A 15927-nucleotide genomic window follows, 5' to 3' on the forward strand; every position below is an offset into this window, starting at 1 on the left:
TGTTTTTTATATTTAATCGTTTGAACTCACTCTGGAACTCTTTGTGGTAAAGCCGAAGCTCCATTAGCCACATTGGAATTCTAAAAATGGGCTGTTGACGTCATAGAGGAAAAATTGATTTTAAGGTATCTGCATGACGGGTACTTCCGTCAAAAGTGCACTTTACGAAAACTTCCGGCCAGCCGGTCGGTCGCCCCTTGAAATCGATCAACCCCGAATGTTTTGTAACGATGACGCACGTGGAGACTGCTTACGTGTCTACCACACGGGGTCAAGTGAAACGTGGAAGTTTGGGGTCGTGGGATAAGCAGAGCCATTTTTCATCGAACTCACTACTCGAACTTGTGCCAAATGCTGATTCATTCAGGGATATAATTGAAACTAATCAAACATGTCACGTGTTTATTCTCAGAAATTTATTGTGAATTATGACGATTAATTCTCTTAGAAGGGACATCTTTCTACGATGTATTTTCCTGTAGACATAACACAGGTCGAACACGAGTATCACTCCAAAGCGCGTTGGAAAGCGGACTTTCTATCGATACAGAGAATATACAGTGTACACCGAATTATGCTTTCATGGTAGTGGCTCTTGATTAATTGCGAATTATTTCTCCTGCTCATCATTTCGCGCAATAACTACGAAAGCAGGATGTACAAAGTGTCCTAGATAATTCTTTCCTGCTTTCTTTCGACCAGTTTCTTCCCATTTATTAAGCCGGAAAATTGAATAGAAGATTTAATTATATACGGACAATATCTAAGATAGATATTATCGACAGATTGTGTAATGAGTTATATGTATTATGAATGCAAATCATGTATTTGTACGTGGAAAATTTTTAGAGAAGAAACCTTATTTCTAGAAAATAAACATTAACTATTAATTTATGAGCAATAAGTACATTTTAACCTAACAACAAAAGTTCCGTGAAAATAATTATATTCATGATTTTAGAAGCTAATTTTTCAACTATACGAATACTTTTTATTCGTTCAAACAATACAATTTTTCGCGCTTGTTTATTATTAAGAAAATATATTTTAATTATTACACATTTTTTAGGTAAAATAATTTTAAGAAATATACAATCTGTCGTATTCTTTATTAATAAATTGCTATAATTAATGTTTACTTTTTAAAAATAAAGATGTTCTTTTTAAAAAGACATCTTCCTTGAAAATACTTTTTGAGTACTGTATTACAGATCGCATTATTGTTGGAGCGAGTGTTTTTCTGCTTTTGGTTATAGTACGAAGAAATGTAAGAATTCTAGAAAATGCTTTATGAATACCTGGTACCTCGGTTTCTTGATCCATGGAAGATATGCTATTTTTAAACAGATTTCGTTGGAGGTTGCGCATCAGGTATTGATTGTCGGAAATTATAATTCATTGAAATCGCGCATCGCGACCGAACAGCCGAGTCTAAAGTGAGCCGAGCTGAATCCTGGACAATCTCCAACATGCTGTTTCTATTCGCTACACGAAAGGGACGATGTTACCCGAAATATTAAAGTAGGCCAGAAGGCACGGATTATCGAATTGTAAGACCGCGACGTTTGCTAGTGCAATCAGTCTTATACATCTTTTGCCAGTCGTCCCAAGTATCGAGAAACGTAATAATACTGACGACTTCCAGAAAATCGTAAATTAAAGAAGAAAATATACTGAGTAAATCCTAACAGCGCGAAAAATTAATTATCGCTTTGTATCGCAATGCAAATAGAAACATAGATATTTTTGTATTTATACTTTTGTTTTTATATCCTATATAAAAATAAAAATAACGGTGTCTATATAATTCTCATTGTGTTGGTGTTAGTATTAACACTAATATGATGTGAATTTAACATCATGTTTTGGTTTTAAATCCACACCATGGGTTTTAAATCCACACCATGATAGTGTTGATATAAACACTAAACACCAGAGATTTGAAATCCACACCATGTTGGTGATAATGTTAACATCAATTAACACAATGAGAATTACATATATAGACACTGCATGGGAGTTAATCCACATTATAGAGGTGTTAAATCCACACATTTTTTAGAGTAAAAAGGTGACCTTACTTGATCAATAATACTGTCAGTATTAACGAATGTATTACTGATAGTAATACATACCGACAGTATTACTGATCGTGTATGATTAATATTGATGGATTGACGTAAAACACTGACAGTGATCCGGATTTTCATTCTCGAGCAACAGTGTCACTTTATTAAGATCCATGTCACAGTAGTATGTCACACAGTGCAATAAATAATATAACGTAAAACTACACTGTTAAATCTATAGTGTCAAATTTAACTTAATGTGAGTTGACACTACTCCTAATCAATCATATCGTTATTTTACACTAAAACAATGATTATATTTGACATTATACAGTGTCAAATTGACACGATATAGTGTCAAATTTAATTACCGGTTCAGTAAAAAATAACGATATATTTAGTAGAAGCAGTGGCGACTCACATTAGGTAAAATTCACACTACAGATTTAACAGTGTAAAGTGAAATATGTTGTCAATAATACTGTTCACGTAAGGTTGTGAAAATACTAAAAATAATGATGTATACTGTCTAGTATTACTGATTCAATATTACTGATCAGTATTATTGACCAGTGTTATAGGGTCACTTTAAGAAACTCTCTGACATTTCTCCGAAATTATATTAGTAAATAATTTTTGCATTGATAATAGTATGCAGAAAGACATATTTATTACATAAAATTACATCGTTTAAATACATTAATTAAATATTATTGCACGGAATAAAAGAAATATTATTTTATACGAGTATGACAAGAAAACGTGTTGAAATCGCATTGCAAAATGGACGAACTGCTTCACTGCATGCGATAGTTACCGAGGCACGTTGTGATTGAAATGGTATTACATTCGACGAACGTGAGGTAAAATTATCGGGCCATCATTACGACACGTTCGCTGCCAGGTGCGCCATAAACGATACACATGCTTTACTTTACGTGGGCCACGTGCATCATTTACGAACTGGAAACAGATATATTCGAATGCGCGTGTATTCGGAGTACATCCCGTTTCGCCATCACTGCTCTACTGCCACTTGCCCGCAGAAATTATTAACGAACCTGAGCTTTATACGAACTTGATCGATTCTCACGAATGAATATGTCTCGACATGTACATAGTCACGATGGTACGTCGGGCTAGGATAAATTGAGTTATATGACAACAAATTTTCTATAATTCTATATTCCAAATATTCCGAATATTATACTCTATACAAAAATATTTTGCTAAAGTATATCTAAAAATTTAGGTGGATATAGATCTGAAAATAATTTTATATTACATATCTAGCTAAATTTTTAGATATTTCAGTAAAATTGTTCTTTCTGTAGATATTCCATATTTTGTAACAAATATTCTAGTTTTTCTTTCTGAAATGAGTAGTTTTGTTTTTCAATAAACGAAATTTTCATTTCCAAATTATCTATCGCTTCAAAAATTCACACGAAAAGAACAATTTCGCTAAAATATCTAAAAATTTAGGTGGCTACAAATCTGAAAATAATATGGTTGGACCATCAAAATAATTACGTAGGAAACTAAAGTGTGGTGAACAATGCTACAAAAAGTTATGACATTTTAACAACTAGTTTTAGCGCGCTCTACCTAATTATTTTGATAATTCAACAGAATTATTTATTTTCAGTTCTGTATCTGTCTAAATGTTCAGATACTTTAATAAAATCATTATTCTCACCATGTATTATAAACGTATTATTCAAAATTAACTCAGTGTATTAATAAGTTCATTTCACGTGTTGCAGGTGATAGATTTCGGTTCCAGTTGCTATGAGAATCAACGGGTATACACTTACATTCAGAGTCGCTTCTACCGCGCCCCAGAAGTGATATTAGGCGCAAGATATGGGATGCCGATCGACATGTGGAGCCTCGGCTGCATTCTGGCAGAGTTGTTCACTGGTTTTCCACTGTTACCAGGCGAAGACGAGGCGGACCAGCTGGCGTGCATCATCGAAATGCTAGGCATGCCGCCACAACGATTGCTGCAAAACTCGAAACGGTCGCGTCAGTTCATCAGCTCGAAGGGCTACCCGAAGTACTGCACCGCGACGGCAATGCCGGACGGTACGACAGTGCTAAGCGGGGGTCTCTCGAGACGAGGGAAGCTGCGCGGCCCGCCGGGCTCGCACGATCTCGAGCGCGCCTTGAAGGGTTGCGACGATGTGTTGTTCCTGGACTTTCTCAGGCGTTGCCTCGTGTGGGAACCGGAATGTCGAATGACTCCGAACAAAGCATTAAGGCATCCGTGGCTACGCCGTCGATTACCGAGGCCACCGGGCGACAAGAACGACACGCTACCGGCGGTGACATCGGCGCAACCCGCGACCACCGGCGGCGGTCCCACTCTGAGAACATCCGCATCCGGCAGCAGGAGTTCCAGCAAGACTAACAGTCTGCAGAGTAGCAATAACACCAGCGACGACATCTCGACGAGTAAAACAACGGGTCAGACGAGAGGGAATCGTTTAGTAGAGGACATGGTGTCGGCTTATGCGGGTTACTCGTACAATACGACCCAATTACACAGTATTTGGGGCACAACGGGGGGATTAAGCAGCGGCCACCAATCACTGAACTCCATTAGCGGGACTGGTGGCGGCGGTGGCGGTGGCGGAAGGAGCTCCTCTAGCAAGACTAACAGTTTGCAGGGCGGCAATAACACCAGTGACGACATCTCCGCGAATAAGACGACAGGTCAGCAAAGGGGTAACCGTTTGGTCGAAGACGTGGTGTCCGCTTACGCGGGTTACTCGTCAGCGTACGGCGCGTCCCAGCTGCACGGCAGTACTTGGGGCACAACGGGGGGACTGAGCAGCGGCCACCAGTCGCTCAATTCCGTCAGTAGCAGGAGTTCCAGCAAGACGAACAATCAGTTGCAGAGCGGTAACAATGCGTCGAGCGGCGACCTTTCCACGAGCAAGACCGAACGTCAGCAGCAGAGAGAGCGCACAAGCGAGTTGCCGGTGACGATCTTCGATCCCTACCCACTCGGCTCTTACGGTTGTCTGTCCGAGTCCCAGTTGCATAGTAGTCATCGATCGAACCAGAGTAGCAGCCATCAGTCGCTCAATTCTGTCGACGGTGCGACGACCGGCAAGTCGCAGCGCGCTCGTCAGACGCACCAGACGCAGCAGCAACAGCAGCACAATAACAATGGCGCGTCACACGACAGTTATGGCTCTCACGGCTCCTCGAGCAGCTCTAGCCGGTTGGTACTCTCGTTCCAGCCGGGGATCCAGGAGATCCTCGAGGAGTTGAGACGATAGGTCGAGACGTGACGCTAGTCGTCCTTTTCTCCTCCCTTCAGCTCGCTCGCTGCCGTTCTAGGCATTGCTACTGACGAGCGTTTCGTCACGAAACGATCGCATAACGTAAAGATAAGGATGATCCGATCCCGGTCACCTAATAACGTGAAACTCGGCTGTGTCTCGCTGCCTGCCGTTCGGGCGACGTCTGAGCTGCGCCGCCTCGACATGACGTCGAGGAAGGTTACTTGCGGTCGAAAGGGTGGGTGGCTGTCTTATCATCGATCTCGGATACCGCTGTGATTCACGCGTCGCGTTTCTACGGTCGCTGTGGCTGATTGTCGATGAGGCTTGAATCGGTTATAATTTGATGAAAAGAGGCGAGATCTATTTTCTATGAAATACGCCGCTTTATAGGTAGAGTGTTTATCTCTTAAAATTAAAAAGCGAACGTCTAACGTTATCAATGGAATTAAAGACGTTAATTCGAGAATAATCGTACGAATATAAAAAAAAAAGATTGAGCGAAGGAAGGCTTATTTTCGCGGATTTGTCACCAATGTTATAACTGATTTCATGCCTCACGCCTAGCCTAGCGCTACAAAGTCGATTGCGCGATAAACCTCGAAATCATACCTTCAGCCACGGCGACATCGCCTCGTGGTTGCTCTCTGGTCCGCTCGTTTCGGGATTCATTCCTGTTGCCATTGCCCCCGCCGTGAAAATATGCGGTCGGTACGCTTTTCAATAAAAAGCGAATTTTTCTGCTATGACAATACCTTAAGAACTCTAGCAAAGCGTCAGAAATCCGCGTAAATAGGTATAAAACGATTCAACACGCGATTGTGCGTCTTAAAACACTTGTCGTCGAGTCCTTTGCGGAACGTACAATCATGGAGTCAAAGGACCTTTTCTTCTTCTCGAAACGTGCTGGAAATCGTGAGGACGATCTCGACACTCAACACAACGCGACTATGTGAGCCACTCATTCACCGCTCGGTTGTGTTTCGCCCTTTGTAAAATTGGACTTTACATTTTATTCGAGATGAACGATGAAACGTGAAATCCAATTTTTCATATCTGTGTAACAAGTCGACTGATTGACAAGGATAAGTATAGAAAAGTATGTAAATATTACTGTCAGCTTTGTCACGATGCATAATATGAATCATTTATCCTTCCTCGTTGGCGCGACATTTTCTTCAACACAATCGATTTCACCGGAGATGAGACGACAGGCCGTGTCGGATTAATCGCAAACAGAAGTCAGCTGGTTTCAAAGGAATCGTCGATTGATTTACATTCACATAAGTCTCGGTTCATGAATCATGATTAATGCACGTCGATCGTCTCTTACGAGCCGTCGACGATGCGCGGGAGTAGTTCGAGCGACCTGGAGGTCATTGTGCCAAGGGAAGCCCGGGGAAACCGCGACGGTTCGATAGGTCGTACATGATGTAGCACGTCAGATATATCGTGTCGCGATGTCGCCGATGACGGTGGCGCAGGTATAACGATTCGCTCACAATAGGCTTGATGAAGAAGTATACGACTGAATAGAATAATTTGCCGCTGATTTTGAAGACACTGTCGTCTCTCTGTGATTTGAAAGAAAATACTGAAATACATTTTTCCGTCATCAATACGTCCGATTTGTTGCACACACTTGGCAAAAGCGCGACGGCAATTCGAGCTTCAAAGTTCGTAGATCGAGCCAATTGAATCGCTCATGAAGAAGAACATTGTAAAAATATGATGATGCGATCTTATATAGTTTGTAGCTTTTACGAATTTTTTTTTTGTAATTTTGTTTTGTAAATTTTTTGTACTGTATGCGTTTAGATATGTCTTTATACAATGTTTGTTTTAATCGAGTGGAACGGGACACGTTAAGCAATTATTATTTTAACATTTTTTTTAGTTTCTTGAAATGAGCCGAAAGTATTTTTTTTTATGCTTTTGACGCTAACTTTTAATTGTCATAATTAATTATGCACTTTATTATTCTTTTTTCCGTATTATTGTAATTACGCGGCTCTTATAGGGAATAGAGGAAGCTGCCTTCCCTGCATCAAATTGCTCATTACACGAATCCATTAGTGATGAATTATGAACACTCATTACGGTTTCAACCGAACTCGAAGTTCAGTCAATTCTGAAACGAGTTTTGATTATAAAAGCAAGCGCGGTGAACCGGGGAAACGCCGGAAAAATGTACCTGGCGGTTGCGGTGTACTTCGCTTATTTTACGACGCTCTAGCGTTTAATTCGATGCGATGAACGGCGCGACGCGCAATTTACGACGGGAAGAATCGCGCCCGGTTTGTTAACTTCTCTTGGCTTCTAACTGGGTTAATTTCCCCCTCGCGCATTCTTGTGTCGATGCTCATTATTCGTGCTGCGTATATTTTATCGCGGATGAAAATGCCCCATGTTCAATAGCGGCTTTCTATCCACGCGGTTCTCATTCGGGAGACGCGACAGTCGCGTTTTTCACGCACTATCCGTCTTTCAAGTCTTTTTCCCCGCAAATCACGTTTGGTCAGGTCTTATGCGTCTCTGTAGTGAGAAGTCGGGTTTAAAGGACACACGACAAAGAACCGTGTCCGAAAATAAAAGAGATTTTCCGTACTCATGCGGGGTGAACGACTCGAGTGTCCTGCGGCCGCTTTAGTTCCGCGTAATTATTATCGGTACTTCGTAGATCCTGCCATGAATGGACGGCTTTTATATGTTGAAAACTCAGAAATAGACTTTTACAACCTCAAAGAAAGGAACACGATAGTGTTTACGTGGAAAGAATGATTTTACTAAAGTATCTAAATATTTAACTAGATACAGAAAAGTAATTTTGTTGAACCATCCAAATAATTGCGTAGGAATCTCAAATATGATGAGCAATGCTACAAAAAGTTTTGACATTCTAGTAACCAATTTTTATTTGAATATTCTACATAATTATTTTGATGGTCCAACAAAATTATTTTCACATATCTAGCTGAAATTTTAGGTAACGATTAAAATCGTTCTTTTCGTACGTAGTGTAAATTATTTCTATATAAAAGCCGCTCAAATATCATATCATCGATTCACTAATTATCAATAGTTTTATCCGTTAAAAATTAGGAACTGTACATTATAAATCGTATAAGTTGAGAATGTTTTAATTAATTATTAATTTTATGTTTGAAGAGGAAACGATTGTAATATGTTATTCTGTAACGATTGTCCCGTGAACATGTTAGAAACGAAACGTGTTTTTTACTACGTAATTCTTTTCGGCAATCGGGAAGAAATTTTGCGAATGTTTATTTATTTGTACGAGAGAAAGTATGTACGAAAAAAGACAAAAGAGAACTCGATCCAAGCTGATATAGGTAATCGATTTCTTAATGTGTAATTTTATCCAAGTGCAAATATACTATTGGTCGCAATATAGAAATCATTAATCATTAACATGCATCATTTCCTCGCTAACCATCCATCGCTAAACACTGATGCTCTTTAAGTAGCCCTTACCGTCACTGATTTTCCCCGAGTTATTTCAAGCTTTGCTTTGTGGCCGACTATAATCGTCGGGCAATCTGTTCATCAAGAACAGCTTTCGGAACACGACAGCATGTAGTCCGCGAACAATGCAACCGGGCGCCTCGCGATGACTCTGGCGATGCGAAATCGCTAAATTTAGTTGAACCGAACAAAACCATGTGCGCGGGGCGGACAGTCGTAAGAGCCGAGCGTGGATGAGTGACGAGACAACGACGAAGGAGAGAAACGTGATGAGAAAAAAAAAACGAAAGAGAAGAGAGTGAAAAGAATGTTGATGCAGCCGGCAAATGATAGCAGCGAACAGCAGCGAAGTCAATTAAGCTCGAGGGGGACCGGAGCGATCGGCGGATTAAAAATCGTGATACCGAACGGCATGTCTTTGTGATATGGAACTTAGGCGTACTGGGATTTATACTAACGAATGTAGATAAAAAAAATATATATTATATATGTGTGTAAAAATCACGTATATTATGTTACATCGAGATGATGAATGAATAATTTGTAAAGCGCGCGATGTAGTTTAATCTCGTCGTAGACAAAGTGCTCGCGTATCGACCTCTTCTTTTCCTTTGTATAAGGAATATAAGGTGTACAAGGAACAAGTTTTGATGCACTGTTCTTCGAAGATTTGTCGCTCTTTGAAAAAGTATTCTTGTGAATAATACACAATGAAAATTAAATATTAATATTACATTAACATAACACATTATATTAATATATATTATATATTATTATATTAGTATATTAATATAATATAACATTATATATTACAATATAATATTAATATATAATTATTGATGTGTTATATCATTAATAATATATTATTCACATGCAAAAGTCGAAACCTTTTTACAAATCGATACTTGTTCTCCTTCGATCGAGCAGATGAGAATACTCCTAGACGTAATAAGTATAGACTGCATATTCTTTGATCTTAGCATCTGTACTCCATTAAAAAGAATTGAATCAATATTTCTCTTCAACTTGACAGAGAAAGAGCAATATGATTCAAATTACCTCACTCTTTTTAAAACGATGATGACAACTTCATAGAAACCTGCAGTTTATTCTTATCACGACTATGAGAATACTGGATCTTCGATACAATTTTGAGTATAGTTCAGGTCAAGTGATGGAAAACGCAGGATGATCTTTGTGACGCGTTGTGACACGAACGTAGGTTTCGAGCTTGGATTTCTTTTATCCTCTCTCCTCCATCGATCTTAATCCGCGAAAATGTCATCCGATTATTTTGTACTCGTATTTTAGCGTACGGTAGTATGATTTTTTTATTTCTCGTAGATTTTTATTATCTCGCAGATTTTCAATCCGACCATAACAGAACGAATTACGGCGAACATTGAAAGAATCGTATTGCGACGTGTGCGTTCGCGAAAATGCTGATCTCATCAAAAGATAAAAACGAGAGTGTCAATTGCGGCGGCCGAAAGATAATCACGATCCGTCGCACATGTCCCGGAAATTGATCGGGAAAATCGACCGGTTTCAATGATCGTACGTGTATTATTTTAGCAACGATTTGTTGAGACCGGTCGTCGCTACCACTGCCGATAACTCGTTAAGTAGATGCCACGCTTCATTTTTCGCAAGCTCGCTTATTTGCGCGAACCTAGTCTCCGTTTCCCCGTCCCGTAATTCTCGCAAATTAACACGCAGAGTGCCAGCTGACGATTTGCTAATTTTGCGTACAAAGATACCGTATCACCGATTGTACTCTATGTAATGCGGAGGCACTTAAGTGCGTAATATATATATATATATATATATCAAGTACATAACAGTAATTGAAGATCTTATATGCGCACAAATGTCTTCGCGTTAATCGGCGAGGTATCTTATCGAAAGAACGTTTAATGTCTAGATATTTGTTCTTTACGTTAATTACGTCGCGATGAAGAAAATGAAAGGTATAAATTTTAAAGATAATGAACAATCAAAGATTACACGCATACGACTCTATTATGAGTAATAATCAATTATTGACAATTTTATTCAATCTCAAGTTTATTCTCTAAATTCTTTAGAATGGAATCTTATAGTGTTTTCCACTGGGAAAACTGGTGCAACACTGGTGCACACTGAGTGCAATTGTGTTGTTCCACTGTGAAAACTAGTTCAGTGTCTAATGTTCCACTGATAAAACTGGTGCAAAAAACTTGCACTGAGTTCAACTTTTGCTCCACTGTCTTTGAAGTCAGACTGAAGTCAGTGGAGACCAATGTAAGTTGAAATTGAGGTTGTGTTCGTGTTCTAATAATAGCTGTGCAATGACATTTTGATGTTTAAAATTCTTTAAATGTACAAATTTAATTTTAAAAAATGTTTTAAATAAATAAATGAATCAAAATATCATAAAATAAGTAATTTAAGTTTGAACATAATTATATATTATATATTTTTAGGGGTGAATAAAATGGATGTCTAATGATATGTTCCATTGAACCGCACTAAACCTGCATTATTACTGCACTAGTGCAGTTTTCCCAGTGGAAAACGCTATTACTCTAAAAAGTGAGAAAATTGTACCAGTTCTGAAAAAGTCTCTTCAGAGTGACAATTCACTCTAAAAGTTTTAGATAATACACTTTCAGAGTAAATTGAAGATATGACTTCTTATTTACGGAGAGGAAAGTTTTTGGTATTTGTGACTATAATGCATGATAAAATAATTATTGTTATATTAAGGGGATGCTGGAGTGTGTGTGTGTGTGTCCTGTTTTACCATTAATTATTAAAGACTCTTTTCTCTTAATTGTGTTTATGGATTGAAAAGTCCTTCTCCACAATTAAAGTATTGATAACAACACAATTCGCCAGCTACAACTAAATACGAAAAACGAAAGAAAATTAAGGACTTACAGTTTTGTTATCGACTTCTGTAGTCGACACGTCACAATATGTGCTACATATAAGAGTTTCAGATTTTACTCGTTTAAAATAAGTAGCCAGCAGCCTACAGAAAACCTCGAAGAACAATCCTATGCTTTTAGAATCGAGGGGCTTTAGTATAAGAGAAAAGAGTCGCCGAAAATTTCGTTTGTATATTACGAATGAAATTGACGTGAAGCCAAAACCGAGCAGTATTTTAGTTGATCTCTTTCTAAGAGATATGGCGTTGCAATATGTTAGATAAGGAAAGATGAATGCGTTTGAGCAAGACACAACGATATATAATAATAAGTATAAGAAATGAATGAAAGATATCACTTATCGAATTTGGAATTTAAAATGTCTGTACTATCGACTTCGATCAAGCTCGGCCGTCGATCCAGCATCCCCTTAAGAGTTCTAACCAAAAAAACATAAACTTACAAACAACATAAAATTACAGTAATTTTCGAACACAACCGTATATATTTCTTTTCAGCATGTAAAACTATAAATGTAATTATTATTACTAACATCATGACAGTAAAAATAATTGTAAAAATAGAACTTCTAACAATGACTACATTCACACGGTCACCCTAAATCGGGTTTAATAACATTTGTAGTTGAAAACTAATCAATCACAGTCATTCCTCAGAGAAATAGCTATGAGAGATTGGTCAGTTTCATAACTACAGATGTTATTAAATCCTATTAAGGGTGACGTAGTCCATAACATTTTATGACGCAATATAGTCACAAATATCAAAAACTTTTCTCTCAATATTATTATATTCTCGTTAAATATAGATAGTGTTTACGATAATAGCGTTTTAAAATTTTAGCGATAAACTCAAGTATTTTTTAGTACACTGGAATTATGATTAATTGACGTAAATAATGCGGGTTTGTATTGTCTGAACACGATTCAATCAATAACGCAACAGAGTAACAATGTGGCACTCAACGTGTTAATCACTATTTACGATGGTTGTACTGACTTAATTTATTTCCTTGCTGTTTGAACCGGCATTCTTTCGGTTGTCACTGCAACTTTGCTGTCATTCGCGTGTCGCCAACTGATCTTGAGGACGATTGCACGAAGTCCGTTCGAAATCATTCCTTGAGGTGTGATGGCACACGAATAATAATCGGTCTTTCCTCTTTTTCTTGTCTTTCCGCTCTCTGGGTTTAATGATGCTTTTTCCCGTTGTTCATACACGTCCTGATGTCATCGAGATATGAATGACAGCTTTAGGCTCATAACAAATGAAGCAAACGTGAATCTCAAGATAGCTGTTGAATGAGGATGCGTTGCAGTTGTCTGAAATTTTTTCGCAGGTTCCTTTATTAAAAAGTGCGTTGCACTCACGCGTGAAATTCGCGACAATCCCGTTTCTTATTAAAATTCTTTAAATGTACAAATTTAATTTTAAAAAATGTTTTAAATAAATAAATGAATCAAAATATCATAAAATAAGTAATTTAAGTTTGAACATAATTATATATTATATATTTTTAGGGGTGAATAAAATGGATGTCTAATGATATGTTCCATTGAACCGCACTAAACCTGCATTATTACTGCACTAGTGCAGTTTTCCCAGTGGAAAACGCTATTACTCTAAAAAGTGAGAAAATTGTACCAGTTCTGAAAAAGTCTCTTCAGAGTGACAATTCACTCTAAAAGTTTTAGATAATACACTTTCAGAGTAAATTGAAGATATGACTTCTTATTTACGGAGAGGAAAGTTTTTGGTATTTGTGACTATAATGCATGATAAAATAATTATTGTTATATTAAGGGGATGCTGGAGTGTGTGTGTGTGTGTCCTGTTTTACCATTAATTATTAAAGACTCTTTTCTCTTAATTGTGTTTATGGATTGAAAAGTCCTTCTCCACAATTAAAGTATTGATAACAACACAATTCGCCAGCTACAACTAAATACGAAAAACGAAAGAAAATTAAGGACTTACAGTTTTGTTATCGACTTCTGTAGTCGACACGTCACAATATGTGCTACATATAAGAGTTTCAGATTTTACTCGTTTAAAATAAGTAGCCAGCAGCCTACAGAAAACCTCGAAGAACAATCCTATGCTTTTAGAATCGAGGGGCTTTAGTATAAGAGAAAAGAGTCGCCGAAAATTTCGTTTGTATATTACGAATGAAATTGACGTGAAGCCAAAACCGAGCAGTATTTTAGTTGATCTCTTTCTAAGAGATATGGCGTTGCAATATGTTAGATAAGGAAAGATGAATGCGTTTGAGCAAGACACAACGATATATAATAATAAGTATAAGAAATGAATGAAAGATATCACTTATCGAATTTGGAATTTAAAATGTCTGTACTATCGACTTCGATCAAGCTCGGCCGTCGATCCAGCATCCCCTTAAGAGTTCTAACCAAAAAAACATAAAAACATAAACTTACAAACAACATAAAATTACAGTAATTTTCGAACACAACCGTATATATTTCTTTTCAGCATGTAAAACTATAAATGTAATTATTATTACTAACATCATGACAGTAAAAATAATTGTAAAAATAGAACTTCTAACAATGACTACATTCACACGGTCACCCTAAATCGGGTTTAATAACATTTGTAGTTGAAAACTAATCAATCACAGTCATTCCTCAGAGAAATAGCTATGAGAGATTGGTCAGTTTCATAACTACAGATGTTATTAAATCCTATTAAGGGTGACGTAGTCCATAACATTTTATGACGCAATATAGTCACAAATATCAAAAACTTTTCTCTCAATATTATTATATTCTCGTTAAATATAGATAGTGTTTACGATAATAGCGTTTTAAAATTTTAGCGATAAACTCAAGTATTTTTTAGTACACTGGAATTATGATTAATTGACGTAAATAATGCGGGTTTGTATTGTCTGAACACGATTCAATCAATAACGCAACAGAGTAACAATGTGGCACTCAACGTGTTAATCACTATTTACGATGGTTGTACTGACTTAATTTATTTCCTTGCTGTTTGAACCGGCATTCTTTCGGTTGTCACTGCAACTTTGCTGTCATTCGCGTGTCGCCAACTGATCTTGAGGACGATTGCACGAAGTCCGTTCGAAATCATTCCTTGAGGTGTGATGGCACACGAATAATAATCGGTCTTTCCTCTTTTTCTTGTCTTTCCGCTCTCTGGGTTTAATGATGCTTTTTCCCGTTGTTCATACACGTCCTGATGTCATCGAGATATGAATGACAGCTTTAGGCTCATAACAAATGAAGCAAACGTGAATCTCAAGATAGCTGTTGAATGAGGATGCGTTGCAGTTGTCTGAAATTTTTTCGCAGGTTCCTTTATTAAAAAGTGCGTTGCACTCACGCGTGAAATTCGCGACAATCCCGTTTCTTTTAATTTGCGAGAATATATATATATATATATATATATATATATATATAATGTTCTTAATTTATAAATTGTCTGAGAAGAAACATGTCCTTTGGCGCTCGTGATTTTCTTTTTAGCCACCTTATTGTTAGCCAAGCATCTATTCAGATGGAACTGATTTTACGCTCTAAATCGATGTACGTGGGTGCGTTTGCTAAGTATATGGATACGTCTATGTGGCAGATGAGGTTTTAATATAAACGTTTTCAAATAGAACGCAGCGATTAATTTTTATAGAGAAAAAAAATGCGAAACGCGTATAAATTTTCTTTAGACAGTCATCGAAATTTAATTCTGGATGCAACAAAATACATTTAGATTATACCTGCTCGTTTTTAGATAAATTTCTGCGGTAAATCAAATTTTAAATTTATTCAGTTCCAGTAATGTATTTATCATAGATGTAATTAAGTTGCTTGATATTTGCGTAGCGATGATCCATACAGCGTCGTTTACGCATTATTAATTTCGGACATGAATATTTAACGAAACGTGTGTTATACACATGAAACAGCTGGTGTAATTTCAGTATATGGAATTTAATATTCTCGACGTGGCTCGTTGCGATTCGGGAGATCGTGGACGATCTCGCTGATCGAATATGATCAAGCTTCGACTCGGGTAAACGGATCATCGCGGTAAATTCTTAACCACAGGCATAAACAGCGCATGAAATGTATTTGATGGGAAATCGGTGCTAGACGCATCGAATCC

At 37.6% G+C, this 15927-nt stretch overlaps 1 protein-coding gene across 1 annotated transcript in view; it reads left to right on the top strand.

Annotated features, from left to right (window-relative positions):
- Positions 1–5751, top strand: part of LOC108767684 (dual specificity tyrosine-phosphorylation-regulated kinase 2) — a gene marked incomplete at its 5' end in the record, with an annotated part of 62234 nt that extends 56483 nt beyond the window's left edge. The window contains one exon of the mRNA XM_018517664.1: positions 3836–5751. Coding sequence (XP_018373166.1) covers positions 3836–5359 — 1524 coding nt within the window. The remainder of the gene's footprint in view (positions 1–3835) is intronic.
- Positions 5752–15927: the final 10176 nt, after the last annotated feature.

This window comes from Trachymyrmex cornetzi, unplaced genomic scaffold (assembly GCF_001594075.2).
Source record: "Trachymyrmex cornetzi isolate Tcor2-1 unplaced genomic scaffold, Tcor1.1 scaffold719, whole genome shotgun sequence".
Classification (NCBI taxonomy): domain Eukaryota; kingdom Metazoa; phylum Arthropoda; class Insecta; order Hymenoptera; family Formicidae; genus Trachymyrmex; species Trachymyrmex cornetzi.